At 45.2% G+C, this 18241-nt stretch overlaps 1 protein-coding gene across 1 annotated transcript in view; it reads right to left on the reverse strand.

Annotated features, from left to right (window-relative positions):
* Positions 1–18241, reverse strand: part of Tdrd9 (tudor domain containing 9) — a 102572-nt gene that overhangs the window by 12024 nt on the left and 72307 nt on the right. The window contains exons 21-31 of the mRNA XM_041633413.1: positions 17211–17327; positions 15711–15818; positions 13478–13578; positions 12134–12307; positions 9732–9843; positions 8444–8656; positions 7792–7881; positions 6363–6623; positions 2706–2861; positions 1423–1493; positions 98–207 (exon numbers count right to left, since the gene is read on the reverse strand). Coding sequence (XP_041489347.1) covers positions 98–207; positions 1423–1493; positions 2706–2861; positions 6363–6623; positions 7792–7881; positions 8444–8656; positions 9732–9843; positions 12134–12307; positions 13478–13578; positions 15711–15818; positions 17211–17327 — 1513 coding nt within the window. The remainder of the gene's footprint in view (positions 1–97; positions 208–1422; positions 1494–2705; positions 2862–6362; positions 6624–7791; positions 7882–8443; positions 8657–9731; positions 9844–12133; positions 12308–13477; positions 13579–15710; positions 15819–17210; positions 17328–18241) is intronic.

The following is an 18241-nucleotide window of genomic DNA, read 5'->3' on the forward strand; positions in this document are numbered from 1 at the left end:
ATAAGCATAATTCACCCACTAATTACAGGTTATACTGCCCCAAGTAATGAAGCCAAGGACAGGAGAGAGCACACGGACAGCGGAAGTCATCTGTTACCAGTCTCATTAACGGAGAGTGAGGCCGCAACCAGCATCCTCTGGTGCAGGTCAGCAGGGCTGTCACTGATGACGACAGAGTTGATGCTCTCCTTCTCGATCCACACACATCTGGGAAGAAGCAGCAGGGCACAAGCTGTTGCCCCACTGGCCAGGTGGTGGGACATGCCAGCCTATAAGTGAACCTCAAAAGATGATTGCACAGGCAAAATGCCACATGCACAGGTCCTGGGCCCCTCCCTTGTGCCAGTTCTCCCCTTCCTCTAGGTACCACCCATACCCGAGTTCTCAAATCTCTTTTTGTTCCCTTGTTCCATCAGTAGCCACAGAAGTTACTGCCTGCCTTCCGGCAGAGTGGGCATGGTGTGGCCCACCATCTGCCCCACCACCCCACTTCCTCTGAGTAGAGATATCAAGCTTCTTGTCTGTCAGCACTGCCTTTAACTTTGTCCCATTTCTGAAAGTGCTCGTGAAGCTGCCGGTGTCCACACCTCTTCTCCGCTTCAGGTTACACTAGGGACCAGGCTCACAGGCCTGCTCTTGCCAAGAATTTAGAGTACGTCCCAGCCTTCACTGTGCACGAGGCCTTCTGGAGACAGGGCCTGCGCACCTGAACCTACTGCCAGTCCTCAGAAGCGCCTAGAGGAGCTAGTGTTGCCCAGAGCGGTCCTTAGAAAATGTACGTTTAAGCTTTTCAACTTTGTTCCGATACATCTGAAAAGAGACTTATGAAACTTGCTATCTGTCAGCAAGTCTGCACTCCCTTCTCCCTCCACCCAATTCTCTGGTTGTACTTAATTTACCCAAAGTTCTCACAGATACAAACTCTCAAATTTAGGTCTACACACTGTCACTAGGACCACCCCTCAACCCTCACCCTCTCCCCTACACTACATCATAGCAACACCTTGCAGTCTTTGAGATTCAGGAAGTTCTGGAAAACCTCAAGTGGCCTTCAAAGGGTAGCCAGGCCCCTGTGGCCCCACACTGCCACCAGTTTTCTGTCACCACTCAATCCACAGGATTATTGAAGATGACAACTGAATTTTATTCACCACTGTTTCCCAGATAAAAATGCTTCCAGAAACTCAACAGTCCTGGCACCTGCTGAGTGACAGCTATGACCAGAATAGAAGAAACTCAGAACTCCACTGTCGAGCTGTTTCCATTGTCAAGGGAAAGAATGTCTCAGATCTGATAGAGGAGGGACATCAGGGATGCGCTAAAACACTCTTGCAGCTTATATACAAAGTCAAATTCGTTCCTGATGAGGTCTACAGATAAGGAAATAAAAATATTTCATAGGAAAATTAATTTAAGTCATACCTGAATTTGGATATTCTGGTCAGACTATGGCATTTCAGCTCATAAGGGTTAAAGGGCCCATGGAGAACAGCCTGCACATACAAAATATATGTTACCATCAAACAATAAGCCACTAAATATAAATGGTGGCAGTCCCCAAGTTGGTTCATACTTAACAAGATTAGGATCTGGTGGAACAAACCAATCCTTTTCAGCACTAAGAAAACTGAGGCAGGAGGATTATGAGTTCAGGCCCACTTGAGCTAGCTGACATAACTCCCTCAGAAGAAAGAAGGGAAAAAGTAATTTGCATTGGGGAAACAGGCTCAGAGGCAGAATGCTTCTCTAGCACTGCAAAAGACCAAAAAGAAAAAGGGAGGAGGAGGAGAAGAGGAAGAAAGGAAAGGAAGAAAAGAGGAAAAAGGGAAAGAAGAAGAGGAGCAGGAAGAAGACGACAAAAGGAAGAAGAGGAGGAGGGGTTGGAGAGATCTTTCTTAGGAACACAGATCCCGCTGGGGAATACAGGTCCCGCTGGGGAAACCCAAAGCATTCAGATCATGGAAAGAGCAGCGGACTCGCACTGCTCAGCAGGTGAGGGTACCTGCTGCCAAGCTAAAGGACCTGAGTTCGAGTCCCAGCACCCACATGGAAGACAGAACTGACTCTCACACACAAACAACAACAACGATAACAAAGGTAAAAACCAAATAAGGAGAATGAGGTGTCGTGGCACAAGCTTATGATAGATGCAGCACTCAGACACTGAGGCCAGATGATCACCACTGCAAAGCAGCCTGGGATACATAGTGAAACCCTGTCTCAAAGAGTAAAAAGCAAGGCTGGGAGTTGTCCAGTGGGTAAAGACATTTGCTGCCAAGCCTAAGGACCTGAGTTCAATCCCCACACCCCACATGGTGGAATGAAAGAACCAATTCCACGGGCTGTCCTCTGACTTCCACAGGCACACCATGCCACATGTATGACCCCACAAATACATACAAAGAGACCCCAAAAAATGTAATTAAAAATTAAAATAGCCTGGCAGTGGTGGCGCACACATTTAATCCCAGCATTCAGGAGGCAGGCAGATCCCTGTGAGTTCAAGGCCAGGCTGGTGTACAAAATAAGTTCCAGTACAGGCTCCAAAGCTAAACAGAGAAACTTCGTCTCAAAAACAAAATAAAAAATGAAATAAAATACAACAGGAAGAAAGAAAACCCATCATAGGTATAGCCCAACCCTTGGCAAATAATGCAGAATGAATAAGTTTTAAGAGCACATTTTAAATAGGTCCTACGAATCACCTTGCAGTTTGGAGCACCCAGCCGATTGGAAGCAAAGCTCTCCAACAGAATCCGGATGAGATGCTTCTCGTCATCCTTCATAGGAGAGGACATAGAAGCATCTGGCATGGTTTCCACTGACTTAGCAAAGAAACTCTTGAGGACTTCATAGCTTTGCTGAATGGAACAAGAAATGTTTATTTTATTAAAGGCAAAATTGAAGGAAAAGAATGAATTTCATATAGATATAATCTTATTCTAATTTGAATGCCATGAATATACAGGGAAATAATTTTTATCAAGTTCATTTTTAAATTCAAACAAAAATAAAGACTTTAACTACATTTCTAACATGATAGAATTTTAGAGGATCAACCAGTTTTCAGAAAAGAACACACATTAAAAGCAGCTACCTAATAAGAGTGATTTATTTATGGGCTGGAGAGATGGCTCAGTAGTTAAGATACCAGCTGTTATTACAGAGGACCTGAGTTCAAGTCCCAGCACCCTCAAAGCAGCTCACAGCCATCTGTCACTCCAGTCCGAGGGGCTCTGTGGACACCAGGCATGTATGAGATACAGACACACATGCAGGTGAAACATCCATATGCATAGAATAATTTTTTTTAAAGACATGATCTCCTATAGCCCAAGGTAGCCTCAAACTTGACTATATAGTTGAGGATGGCCTTGAACTTCTGATCCTTCTGTCTTTATCTCTTGAGAGCTGGGATTTGAGGCCTGTTTCACGGGCCCAGTTTACAGATTCTTTTACTTTTTATTGTGTGCTTTATTTACAGACAATTTACTTCCCTATGCTGGAGTGGGAATGCCCCCTTCAAGAGCTACTGACTAATGAAAACCTCAGTCCCAGGTATAAGAAATCTCAGAGTTTTTGATCAAAGGAGTCCAAGAGACTCCCAAAACAATATAAGCTATTGCTGTTGGCTTTGGTTGCCTCCCAGAAGTTGAAGGTAAGTGTCACTGCTGAAGACACCAGGTACTTCAGACACGGGACTCAGGTGAATTGAACTGGATCTGACCTGAACTTCTCCTCCTGGAGGAGCAGCTTTCATAGTCCCAGAAGGTGCCATACAAGCTGCCAAGGTAGAAAAGCAATCACTAGTTCTGCCCAGCTGTGACGCCTGTGAGACACAATGACCAGCACAGCAGGACATTCCTAAAGGAGCAATAGTGGCACCCACATCTTAGTGGTAATTGGCAATCAGTAGTTAATTGGACTTGAGGCCCACTCAACAGGAAGGAACTTATGCCTGGTACTAGAAACTTATCCAAGTAAGTTCCTGTGGCTACTGAGGTCATGGATCAGAGAAGAACCTACTCCTAGCCTGGCGGTGGTGGCACACGCCTTTAACCCCAGCACTTGGGAGAAGGAGGCAGGTGGATCTCTCTGAGTTCAAGGCTAGAGAGAGTTGCAGGCTCCAAAGCTACAGAGAAACTCTATCTCGAAACAAAACAAAACCCAACAAACAAACAAACACAAGAACCGACTCCTGCCACTGTGGGCAGTAGAGGATGTCTTGAGTAAAGAGCAGATGAAGTCCTGAGTGAATGCATATTGTTGACATGGGCATGGCCTGAGACCAGTGAAAACTGGCAAAGTCTTCTTCTGCTCCAAGTCCCTAGTGCATACAAAGGATTGACAAGTGCACTTTCCTCTTCCTGGGACATTTGCAGCCTGAGACCTCTCACCTACAGACCTCCTACCGAGACTCTTAACTCCTCCCCAAAGTGCTGTACTTAACAAAAGTGCTGAGGGCCAGGTGGTGGTGCACACCTTTAATCCAAGCACTCTGGAGGCAAAGGCAGATGGATTTCTGTGAGCTCGAGGCCAACCTGGTCTACAGACTGAGTTCCAGAACAGGCTCCAAAGCTACAGAGAAATCTTTTTTATTTTATTTATTTATTTATTTTTATTTATTTATTAAAGATTTCTGCCTCCTCCCTGCCACCGCCTCCCATTTCCCTCCCCCTCCCCCAATCAAGTCCCCCTCCCTTGTCAGCCTGAAGAGCAATCAGGGTTCCCTGCCCTGTGGGAAGTTCAAGGACCACCCACCTCCATCCAGGTTGAAAAAAAACAGGTGCTGGGGGTCCCGGTTGTTGCTGTGATAGTTGGGGCCACTCCGCCACAGTGGGCACAGCCACCTGACCACCACTTTTCTGTGCATATGCATCTGTTCTTTTCTCATTTCCTCACCAGCCAGTCAGGTTTCCAGACCCAAGTCACAAGGAACACCATATGCCACTGTATAAAACTGGTATATCCCCTAAATTCATTCTAATACTTATGCCTACAGATAATTATAGCTCTCACACCTCATTAGCAAAGCACCTTTTGCAGCAGACAGAGATCATTTTAGAAAGCCACAACTGGATAAATGCAGAGGACAACTCCTCAGCCCCAACTGCTATGTCTATAACACAAGACCCACACCTAAGGCTCGGGGACCATTGTGGGAGCTGGGGTGGAAAGACTGTAAGAGCCAGAGGGCCTGTAATATGCTTCAAGGTAGCCACTCTAGAAACAAGAGGGAAGCTACAACCATAAAACCTCAACAATACAACTGCTTGAGCAGCCTGAAGACCTGAGTGATAGCCACACCGATAGACATGCTACCTTGGAAAGGGGAACCTCACAGGGCCCCACCTCCAGAGGAAGAGCGATAGGAAATCATTGACTCCAGAGGGAAAATTAGTCTTCATGGGGATGAGCCCCTAACTGACCATCTAATGCTAAGCAGCTAGCCCTGCAAACATACACGCACACAAGCAACACTACATGGACTCAGCGGGTTGTATTTACATGTGGACACACTTACTATATATGTAACAATAGCAGAGATAGAGGCTATGAATTCGAAAGGGAGGGAGGGGGAAGTAGGGGAGGAACTCCAAGGAGAAGGAAAGAAATGATGTAATTATATTGCAATTTTTGAAGATTTGTAAATAAAAATCTTAAAAAGAAGTTAAAAGAAAATTTGAAATGGTTAATATACATGAGATGCTCACTGACTACTTGCATTATGGAAATAATTTTTAGATTCCATTTAAAAAATAAATCTCAAATATAGAATAGTTTCAAATTAATTTCCACTTCTAAAAGAAAATAATTGATTAGGAAGCTGCCCAGAATAGCATGCATCCAGCATAGCACAGTCCTTAGGAAATGAAGAAGACACTTAGAACAGTGGGTCTTGACCCCTTTGGGGTCACTTATCAAATATTTACATTGTGATCCATAACAATAGCAAAATTACAGTTATGAAGTAACAATAAAAATAATTTTATGGCTGGGGTCACCATATGACAAATGACATTAAAAGTTCACAAAGTTAGGAAGGCTGAGAACTCCTGCTTTAGATGACTCCAAAAACTCAACAATCAACACCTCCATCATGACCTACTCTATTCCTCAGTGCTAGCTGACAAGAAGAAAGCATCCCATTCCCTCCCTCCCAACCTGCCCAGCCTCCCAGCATGCACTTGTGCTCTCACAAAGAAGAACCCCACCGTAGTGGCATGCGCCTTTAATCCCAGCACTCGGGAGGCAGTGCTCTCTGTGAGTTTAAGGCCAGCCCAGTCTACAGAGAAAGCTCCAGGACAGGCTCCCCAAACTACAGAGAAACCCTGTCTCGAAAAGCCAAAAAAGATGCATACTTTTGACTCATAGGACTCCTCTGCGAGCTCAGCGTGGCCCTCCCTGATGAGAACGTCCCTGATGTTGACAGCATCCTGGGCGCCCGAGTACCGGTACACGTCCACATGCAGGACACTGTGCACAACGGAGAACACCTTCACCAGGAGAGGACAGCCGCTGACCAGGGAAGTGAAGCGCCCATTGGCCCCACCACTCCAGTGCTCTCCACAGATCAGAGACTTTGCTGACGGCCGCATTTTGCAGATTTTGAATTCCAAAGCCTATAGAACAGAGAGAAGTTTTACAAGTGAACAGAATGCAAGCACTAGAGTCTACAGAAATGTGACTGTTAGTCATCCCAAGAACAGTCTGAAAACTACGAGGACTGAGGGTTCCCACTAAGTAAACGTGACGGCTTCATTTTTTTTTTTTTAAATTTATTGTGGAGAGAGTCTCACTATGGCTAGCTTGGGACACAGTATGTAGACCAGGCTATAATGAATTCACAGAGATCCGCTTGCCTCTGCTGCTCTAGTACTAGGATTGTGTATGTGTCAGCACACCAAGCTGGCTTCACTTTTCTTTCTTTTCTTTTTTTTTTTTTTTTTTTTTGAGACAGGGTTTCTCTGTCTGACTGTCCTGGAACTCGTGCTATAGGCCAGACCAGGCTGGCCTTGAACCCACAGAGATCCACCTGCCTCTGCCTCCCAAGTGCTGGGATTAAGGTCGCGCACCACCACCGCCACCTTGCCTGGCTACATTTTTATCCGTAGCATTAGTTTAAATAAATTTGAGTGTGTTCTTGCTGGGAAAAGAGCATGTGAGACCAGTCCCCAAACTACTACACCCAGAGCCAACAGAGCCTGAGCAAACAGCACCAGAAGACACCAGCAGTGGTTTGAGTACAAATGGTCCCCCGTAGGTTCATAGTTTGAATGCTTAGTCATCAGGGAGTGGAACTTTTTGAGAGGAGTAGAAAGATTTCTAGGAAGTATGGTTTCAAAACCCCATGCCAGGTTCTGTCTGTCTCTGTTTGCAAATCAGGATATAACTCTCAGCTATGACTCCAATCTGCCTGCCACCACACTCTCTACCATGATGACAATGGACCGTGCCTCTGAAACTGTCAACAAGCCCCCAATTGCATGATTTCTTTTATAACAGCGGCCTTGGTCATGGTCTCACAGCAGTGGAACAGTGACTAAGACGACACCACTGATTATAAAGTTTCTCTTGCTCAAAGTCAGAGCCTCTGTACATTCTGATTTCCTCCAGGGCTAATACTGGCAGCAATACTCTGGCACTGTAATTTTTAAGAGGAGACGCCAAGTTTGGCTAGTGTAACCAGTCCTTCTCTGTTATGGACGTCAGCTGTGACGGCCAAGGTGACCTCTGGCAAATTTTCTTCTGGTATTCACCACTCACTCCACAGAGTCTTCTCTACCTTACCTGAAATGGAAGCTCCAGAAACTGGCAGGGGATCTCCCTCAGCAGATCTAGGTCGACATGAGACCTATTCCCGTAGTCTACAAAGAACACCTATAAGACAAAGAAAACAAATACTCAGACTCTGCAGAGAGGATCTCAACCTGGCTCTCTTTGGACAGTGGGAACGCAGTGGCCTTCGCTGCTCCTGCAGCTGCACAGATGGTGCTTTTCAGCCCCATTCTTTATTTGCTTTTTTAAGAGACGGTATCTCTATGTATATAGCCTTGACTATTTCGGAACACACTATGTAGATCAGACTGGCCTTGAATTCACAGAGGCCTGCCTCTACCTCCCAAGTGTCGGATTTAAAGGTGTGAAACACTGCATCCGACTGTTAATTTATGTCATTTCATTCCTACCTTTAACAACGAAAGATTTTATACTTTTAATATGTGTGTGCGCTACATGTATGCAGTGCCCATGAAGGCCAGAAGAGGGTATTAGATCCCCAGGTTGTTAGCCTCCATATGAGTACTGGAAATTGAACCTGGGTCCTCTGGAAGAGCAGCTAGTGCTCTTAACCACTAAGCCATCTCTCCAGTCCCAAGATTTTCTATAAATTTCTAGGCATATTTCCTTACTTGCTCAGTGATCTGTTAACAGAAAAACATACCTCAGCAGAATGTCCAGAAACATAAAGGATTTGAGCTCTAAAGTAGTAGTTCTTGTTGTGGTCAGTAAAAGGTGCCAGGCAGACCAAGTCTGGATGTGGGTGGACAGGCAGAGGGACTAGTTCTAGCCGGTTTATCTCAGCAGTCAGTTTTTTCAGAAGCTCTGCATTCCTTTCATCAATCCTGTACCCCCAGAAGTGCCCGACTTCTACCACCTGGAAGGGAAGAGGATGCACAGATATAGGCTCCAAGTGGGTCTGCACAGCCCTTTGAGCAGGCTCCTCCCTGCATCCACCTGTGCTCACAGGTTTCCAACAGTCTTGATGAAGGAAGGAGGGGCTTCTTGCGATCAAGAGCAACAAGTGTATGCACCATGCCCTGTCCTCGGAGGTGGACTCAGCAGGTCCAAGTCCTGAAGGCTTTGAGAGGTCTGGATTTAGCCCAGATAAGTCAATACCACAGAGACTCTGGTGCCCTCTGAGCTGCTGAGTCCATGAATAAGAACAGCATGTGAGTCTGGAGAGAAACCCAACACTGCATTAAGACCCCCACCCCTGGGACAGCTTCCCCATGGCTGCCTCAGGCCACAAGGGCCACAGTCACCAGTTCCCACCTGTTTGGATTCCAGATTTCTACATGAGATTTCCCAAAGAAGTACAGCTGTAGATTTACTGGAAAGAGTACATACTTGCTTATTTTTTTGTGCTTGAGTTTAAACCCAGGACCTCATATATACTAGACAGGAGTTTCACTTCTGAGATTCATCCCCCAGCTCAATGCAAGGCATTTTATTTTAAAGAAATAAAAAACATACCCAAATAATACTTTCAATACTAGTTTTGTTGATGCAAACAATTATGCAGCATGTATCATGTCAACTAATTTTTTAAGTTTTATCTTGTCCAATGTTTAGGGTTTTTGTTTGTTGCGGTTGTTGTTGAGGTAGGGTCTCAGTGTGTAGCTCTGGCTTGCTTAGAACTCTCTCTAAAGACCAAGCTAGCCTTCACAGCAACCTGCCTCTGCCACCTAAGTACTGGGATTAAAGGTGTGTACCACCACAGTGGGCTAGTTTAGCATTATTTAAACCTCGACATTCTAAAAATTAACTTTTATTCAAGAATAACTTCTTGCCTTCCATTTTGTCCACATTCTAATTTCACAAGCACAGTCATTCATATTCGACCGCATGCACCAGTCAGCGCACAGGTGCACACACATGAACCTGCTTCATAACCAGTTTCTACAGATGTGGGGGTGGGAAGCGCTCTAGGGACCCAGTGGCACTCTCACCTCAGTGACATCAACTGTCAGGAGGAGATCAGCAACTGTCCGAGGTCTGTCCAAGGTGTTGAACGAGACTTGCATGGGATCTACAGTCTGCTTCTGGAAGTCCACATTCACCCTGAGTAACGAGTTGGAAAAAAGAAGATAGATATTAAGTCTGTAAGAAACACACATGTGAATTTCCACCTGACCTGCTCTAATACTTCCAGCACTACAGTCTGGTTCTTCATCCTCCCGAGGCCCTGCCTGTGGGGCTACTGGCAGGTGGTAGAAGCTTTGAGAGGTAGGGTCCAGGCCCCAGCTAACAAGACCAACCAACCATGGACTAAAACGTCCAAAGCCATGAGCCAAAATAACTGTTCCTCTTGCAAGCTGATCATCTCAGCTATTTGTCACAGAAATGGAAAACTGACATAACCAGAAACATTAAGTTTGATCTCACTTCAAAAGGGAATTTTTGGCGATTTCTTGGGTTGTCCTAGAAGCGGTGCATACCTAATAGTAACCATTCCCCTCCAGGGATACATTCTAAAAGATACACTCTATTTTCAAAAATATAAATTCTAAATCTAGGGCCTGCAATCATTTTTCATTTCAGAAAACTAACTAGAAAATGAAGTTTGTAACTCAGTTGGTAGAGGGCTTGCTTGCCTGGGTGTACCCCCAGTATAGCATAAAACTGGGGGAGGGGGCATGCTGTGATCCCAGGAGGCATAGCTGGAAGAAGGGGCTAGGGGGAAGGTTAGTGGTTAGGAGTGGCACTGTTCTTTCAGAGGACGGCACTCACTGCTGCCTACAACTCCAGCTCCAGGAGGACCTACAGCCTCTGATCTTCACAGGCACCCACAAATAGACACATAAATATGCATAATTAAAAACAACAGGTAAGCCAGGCAGTGGCAGTGCATGCCTTTAATCTCAGCACTCAGAAGGCAGAGGCAGGTGGATCCCCGAGTTCAAAGCCAGCCTGATCTACAGAGTGAGTTCCAGGATAGCCAGGGATACATTGAGAAACTCTGTCTCAGAAAACAAACAAAAGGAATAAATGTTTGTTTGTTTGTTTGTTTTTATAAGGTGGAAGCAGAAAGAACAGAAGTAGTTCAAGATCATCCTCAGCTACAGAAGTTTTTGAGACCAGCCTAGGCTTGACTTTAAAAAGAGCCCACACTTGGCTCAATATTATGTTACTATAAAATACATGATTATCTAACAAGCACTAGAAATATCATTCACCTCTTAGAGCAGTAAGACAGCAAATGTTACAAGATAGGAAAAACAACTTTAATAAACATAAAATTTTCCTCTTGACACTTTTATCCTAAACTACAGGGAAAGAATGGCAGGAGAGAGCTGAGCCAGTGCCCCCCGTTCTGGTAAGTAGGCTGGCATCACCTAGCATCAGGCACAAACGTCAGCCGTCTGGCTTTGACAAGGACAGACAGGTCTTGGAAGACTAAACCTACCCTTCTCCCAAATGATCAGAAGCCTACACCTGGGCTCAGGCATGGCTCCGCTGGTAAAGTATGAGGATCTGAGTTCTCATGGATCCCCAAACCCATGTAAAAACCCAGAAGTACCGCTTATAACCTCAGCATTGGTTGAGGCACAGAGACAGGCAGGCCCCTGAAGTCCATTGGTCAGACAGTCCAGCCAAATGAATGAGCTTCAATCTCACTGAGTGACCTTGTCTCAAACAGTTAAAAAGACAGTTCACTGCCCCCTGTCCTCCACACCCTGGTGTGAGACAAATGTCAATTATATTTTAAATAAACACTGATTGGCCAGTAGCCAGGCAGAAAGTATAGGTGGAACAATCAGACAGGAAGTAGAGGTGGGTCAATGAGAGCAGGAGAATTCTGGGAAGGAGGAAGCCCATTCCTCTGCAGTCTTTGCCCAGCCACAGAAGCAGCAAGATGTGACTGCTTTGCTGAAAAAGGTACTGAGCCACGAGGCTAACACAGATAAGAATAATGGGCTAATGTAAGTTATAAGAGTTAATAAGAAGCCTGAGCTAAGGAGCTAATCAGTTTATAACTAATGTAGACCTCTGTGTGATTTCTTTGGGACTTAACAACTGCAGGAACTGGGTAGGACAGAAACCTCAACAACACCCATACACTAATAACACATAACCACATACACCAAATAAGCAAAAACCCAAAACTCCACATACTGGGTGGACCTAGAGTAGTTAGATGAAGGCACCCTCTCCTTCACCAGCTGCTCATATGCATTCAAGAGCCTTCCTCCTAGATTTACAAAGATTATACAGACGAAGGATAAATTAGACTTTGAAAAAGCAATAAATAAAGCTAGGCATGGGATCTCTGTGAGTCTGAGCCCAACCTGGACTACATAGTAAGACCTAGTCCAGCAGTCATGTGGTCCCAGTGGAACGCTGTGAACACCTTGTGTTCCTGAGCTTCGACACCGACCCGCCCTGCACTTTCCCTTCGATCTCCTCTGCAGCATGGACACTGAGCTCAAGAGGCAGCTTTAGTTGGGACATCTTGACTGCCAAGTTCACGGCAGGGAGGGTCTTGAATCTCTCTGTCGGATTCCGTGAAAACTCCACAAAGGCTCTGCTCCGTAAATAGGAATTAAAACATAAATTTATCAGATATCTAGTAAATAAGAATCATATACTAATTTCTCTCAAGGTTAGGCAGAAATTTCTCAGTGAATACTCCTCAAAAAGCTAATAACTCTTCATCTTAATTAATCAATAGAAATATTAGTTGGATTAAAGACAGATTATTTGCTGAGAGAAATTATTTACAGTAATAAGTCATTGAAGCCAGGCCTCAGTATACCACAATGCAGAAAGGACACAGTCACATGGGAGTTTCAGTGAGGGAATCTTAGCTTTCACAACTTCAGGGCAAGACCTATTTCCTGTTTTAAGACTTAAAACATGGATGTACAGCCCAGTGAGTTTGGCAAGACCATTTTAAATAACTACTAGTTAGTAATGTCAGCAAAACATCCCACCCCTTACCACACTCCCCAGGGACAGCCTGTGCCTCCACAGCACAGCTTCTGCAGAGCAGGCTGCTATATGGGGGGAGGACCGCCATCTTTATTCTCTGATTGCCGCTTTATGTCTCTAACTGGTCCCAGCATAACCAAACAGAACACAATGGCTTTCCCTGAAATACTGGTGTGAAGTTTCTATCGTGACTAAACAGCCAAAACCACGGGGAATGCACAGGGCTCTGGGGTCAGTCCTCAGCTCTGGGGGGGGACAAAAACAAAAAACAACTTTTTTCTATTCAATTTAAAAACTGTAATCTTAGGCACATAAGCATGTCCTTTTGGAAACAAAAGCTTCTGGTGACTCTTTTAACTAACCATTTGTTACTGACCTGCTAATAAAATAGGGTCAAATTAACTTCTGCCCTCTGTGTCTCCCAAAGTTACTCATGACAAATATGTGTTTAAAAAGCGCATAGATAAAAGGTATCCTTTGAGGCATCCCCCATGGCTACAGAGAACTAGATTAGTGATTTGGCATGAAAGTCTGGGGATGGGCACTAAAGAGAAGACCCCTGTGGAGAAGCAGGACCTGTCACAGTGTTACAGACAGACAGGCCACCAGCAGAGTTCCTTTAGGACACCCAGCTGGAAAGAATGCTAACTGACAACAGGACAAACCAAAGTCCCCTAGGGAGACCCACCCTGCACACACCCAGCCCTAAGAAGAGACCTCATTCACAGGTAAAACAGAGCTGTGACAGTCACTGGCTACTCACTTAGTGCCATCAAATACAATGGATTTGACTTGCCCACACTGTCTGAAGAGAGACTGCAGTTGTTTGTAGTAAAGAAATCCGTAGGGAGGAATGTGCTTCAGCTGTAAGACAGAACACAGTGCACGTCAGAGCCATTAGCAAGGACTCCTGAACAGTCCTGACACCAGGGGCAGAAGGGCTACTCACTGCTCTTCTTTGCAAGCTCAGCGTATACAGAACACACTCAGCCCATCAGTTACCTAACAACTGCATGTCTTTAAATCATAACACAGTTTTAAGCAAAAAATATGTAAAATAAAGGCTGGTTTTTCTCTTGCTAAAACAGTTCAAAAGTCAAATGCAGTAAAAGTTGCTCAGTTTTGGTTTTTTTTTTTTTTTTTTTTTGCTTTCATGTTATTTTAAAATAATCGCACTAACTACAGCTTCCTGACACATCACACTTCTGATAAAGAGTGACAGGAAAGTAATGAAAGAAGAAGGTTGCTCATCACCAAAGGCTGTTCCCTCCTCATGGCAGCAGAGCCAGGCTCCTACCCAGCAGTCTCAAGTCCATCTACTTCAAAGCACTGCCTGTAGGCAGTGACTGCTCTTTTGTTCCAGGCTGCCCAGACCTGAATAATGGCACAGAAACTACATTAATTAATAGACCCTGCGTGGTTAATAGCTTAGGCGTATTCCTAGCTAGCTCTTACATCTTAAATTAACCCATTTATATTAATCTGTGTATCACCACAAGGCTGTGGCCTATTGGTAAGGGTTCTGATGCCTGTCTCCTTTGGCAGCTACTTCGCATCTCTCTGACTCCACCTATTCTTTCTCTTCCAGCCTGGCTATATGTTCTGCCCTGCTATAGGCCGATGCAGCTTCTTTATTGAACAACGGTAATAAAATATATTCACAGCATGGCAAGGGGAAATCCCCCATCTCTGCCAGTGCTCTTGGCCCTCCGCAGGCATTATGGTCTCCCATGTTCTAAGCTCTGGTTCCACTGAGGTATACACTGCCAGTCCCTGAGGAGTCAAAGTCTCTACCAGCTGCAGGTGGAGCAGGAAGTAAGAGCACAGCCTGCACCCAAGTCCAAGTCCATGGAGTTGCTACCTCACAATGCTAGGATGATAGTTAAGCTTAATTTTAAAGGTCAATGTGAAGCTCAGAGAAAAATAAATATAAAAGCACCTGGCTTCTCACAAAAGTGCTAAAGCAAACTAGCTATGATTTAGTTTATATGACACATGATCAGTCCTGTGTCAGGTGACTGGACTGGTTGGCACCGGTAGTGTGTCTGAAGTAGGGTCCTGTGGGCCTTTCCACTGCACACAGCTGAAGAACAGACCCAGAAGGACGACTGCAAAAGAAGCTAATCAAAGCGCTTTCTCCACAGAGAGCCACAGAGGCTAAGGGCGGCCTTGGAGGGGCATGAGCTGTGCTTCTGCCCCCTTCTCACTTGTAGTGCTCTTCAAAGACTTGCACTTGAAATGTTCCAGAATCTCTGGCTCTCCACAGTTGCAAAGGTAGTGGTTATAGCAGAATCCAGAATTAAAACAAGCAATGGTTGAGCACTTACTATAAGCCAGGAACTAACTTCACCAAGTGCTTTTCATCAAAAAAAAAAAAAAAAAAGTCCCCCAGTCAACCAAGGAGTCTAAGGAAAGCCCAGTTCTAAAGAGTATGTAGTTCTAGTGGTCACATGCTATTGCTGTGCAAACAAATGGCCTTTACAAATCCAGCGGTCAGTGCCCAGGGCTCATCATCAGATCCTCCCACTCTGCCTCCCAGTTCATGCTACTTACATGCTATCCCTAGGCCATACCCTCTAGTGCAGACTTGGAGGGTCCTCAGATCCGAACTTTACATTCTCTAAGTAGTCTGTTGGGCATCAGGGCGGGGCCGCTGCTATTTAAGTCACAATACTAAGCCCCCAAGCAGTAGCATTTACTTTGTGTACCATTGTTGTTAATTAACAAAATGCTCTTAAGGGCCTCACATCACTGAAATGGCACATGATCAAATCAGCACTCACCCTGAATATATAATTTATCAAGGCCTTTCTGTAAAATGGGAGTCTATAAAAATGAAGAAGAGCTGATAAGGAAGTAGCGGTCTCTGAGGGGCTAAGCAGTCCCAGCATTCACACAGCATTTACTAGGATACAGTAGCCCTTGACGGCTGCGCCATAGGCGGTCCACCTGGAAACCTACATTCACACTCTTGCACGGCGTCCCATGTCACCTACCACAACTGTTGTCTTCGGGTCTTTGCCAGCCAATTCCCTCACTGCCATCTCCTCATCTGGCTGTCCAAAAGTAAAGTAATTTGGATAAAAGGCGCCTGCCAGTACAACCTGAAAAAGAAGCGTGTATTCAGTTCTTCATACCATGTCCTCATCTCGCACCAGAGCGCCAGCACAGCTTGGAACACACAGCACATGAAAGCTGTATCCCTCACACATCCTGTTATTCCCCGTGACAGACATTCTACCTGGACCTTCTCCTCAGAATAGCTGGACTGCTTCAGAGAGTGAAGCAAATGAGAACTAACCAACAGTACACTAGGCCCCTTTTCCACCCTCACTCAACAACAGTTCCAACAAGCCAAGCATCCTCCCAGGTGTACAGACATAACTGCAGCCGGAACTCTCCAGCTGGGCAGCAAGTTGGCATCTAATGTTCACATCTAAAAGGTACTCTTCAGCAGAACCCTTTCTTCAGGAAGAGTCTGCCGAGATGAAGCACACGCACAGAAGGTTCTCCCTGGCCATATGGCAATTTTGCATCCTCAAAAGAACTAATATTCCCACCGTATCCACCTCAAACCCTTCTCCAATGCATGTGGTGGTTTGAATGAGAATGGCTTCCATAGGCTCATATATTTGAATGCTTGGTCCCCAGCTGGTGGAACTCTTTGGGAAGGATTAGGAGGTGTGGCCTCTGAGAGGAAGTGTGTCAATGTGGGTGGGCTTTGAGCTTTCAAAAGGCCCATATCATTCACTCTTTCTGTCTCACACTTGTGGATCAGATGTACGCTCCCAGCTGCTGCTCAGACACCATGCCTGCAGGTCTTCCTGCTTCCATGCTCCCAACCATGATCTATGGTCACAGGACTCACCCTCTGAACTGTAAGCCTTCAATAAACTTTCTTCTATAAGTTGCCTTGGTCTTGGTGTCTCTTCACAGCAATAGAGCAGTAACTAAAGCAATGTATTGCCAACCCTATGACAGAAGCATTGTTCATATGCAAGAGATACATCTCTCTAAGGTTCGTGGAAGGCTTTACCCCACAGCTAGGCACTGCTTCATGATCCAGACTTCAAAGAGCTTTCTCAATGTCAGAGAGCAGTAGTGTGTGGATCTTACAGCAAGAGGCCTGTCACTGACGCTCCATGACAGCAAGAGCTCACTGGGGAAAAGAAGCAAGCTGAGGTCATACCACTACCAGGAAGGGGTGTAAACAAGGAAGGTAAGAATAGCTCTGGGTTAAACACATAAGACCACTATGGTATCAAAATCTCAGAGGCACAGCTGGCACTAACTAGCATATCTCAACTACAACATGAATAATATCAACACCAGTATGGTGGCCACACCTTTTATCCCAGTAATCAGAGGCAGAGGCAGGAAGATCTCTGTTAAACCAAGGCCAATCTGGTGAGTTCCTGGTCATCCAAGGTTACATAGTAAGATCTTATCTCAGAGTGAAAGAGAGTGGGGGGGCATTAAAAGGAAGTCCCACACACCTGTAGGATGAAGCGCTGCTTGTATGGATACTCTTGGTCCAAGACAGGATGGCGAGGATCCACAAACATGTTGAACTGTGAGATTCTATTCTTCAATTCTTCATATAATTCAGCCACCTGGAGTGCACATTGAAATATGATGTCTCAAAGCACAGACATACTCAGAACAGTGAAAACAGACGCACACAATGGGGAAGGTTAAATTAGCATATCCACGGGGTTACACATTATAACTACCAGGAGTCATCTCATTCAACACTAGTGAGGAATGAAAACGACATTCCAGAGAGTCAACAGAGCGGTCAGAGGGCACGGCTGCCCCAGAACCTCAGCTTATGCATGGGATTCAACCTACAATCACAAACACAACCTGCAGCTGGTTTCTTGGACCACCAGCTCCCAAACCATGACACAGAGATTTACTGTTAATTATGAATGCTCAGCCTTAGCTTGAACTTGTTTCTAGCTTTTTTTTTTTAACCTTAAATTAACTTAAATTTCTATTCATGTGCTGCCCCAAGGCTTGTTGGCCTCATCTATGTTCTGTCCTGCTTCCTCTGTGCCTGCCTGGCTTGGTGGCCCCGGTTGGCTGGGCCCCAGCTGTCTGGCCAGCTCCCCTTTTCTCTCTGCCCTCCAGACCCACTTATCCCTCCTCTGCCTAGCTATTGTTCATTCAGCTTTTTGTTAGATAAATCAGGTGCCTTAGGCAGGCAAGGTAAAACAGCAGCACATCTTTACATAGCTAAACAAACATGCTATTCCACCACAACTATCTTATATCCTTCAGACTCTTTACCTTCTTCCCTGAACACGGTCTGCTTTTGTAACTGGAAATCTAGAATGTGCAGACATGATGACACACATCCGTAATCCCAATTTATTAAGATGAGGCAGGAGGATCTCAAGCTGAAGACCAGTCCTGACTCACAGTTCAAGGCCAGTGTGGTAAGACCTTGTCTCAAAAAAATTTTTTTTTCAAAGAAAGAGAAACAAGGTATGTTTCAGAGTTCCCCCTAAATGAAAAAAAAAAA

Source organism: Microtus oregoni, unplaced genomic scaffold, assembly GCF_018167655.1.
Source record: "Microtus oregoni isolate MIOR12 unplaced genomic scaffold, Mior012 000043F_ref0000047, whole genome shotgun sequence".
Lineage (NCBI taxonomy): Eukaryota > Metazoa > Chordata > Mammalia > Rodentia > Cricetidae > Microtus > Microtus oregoni.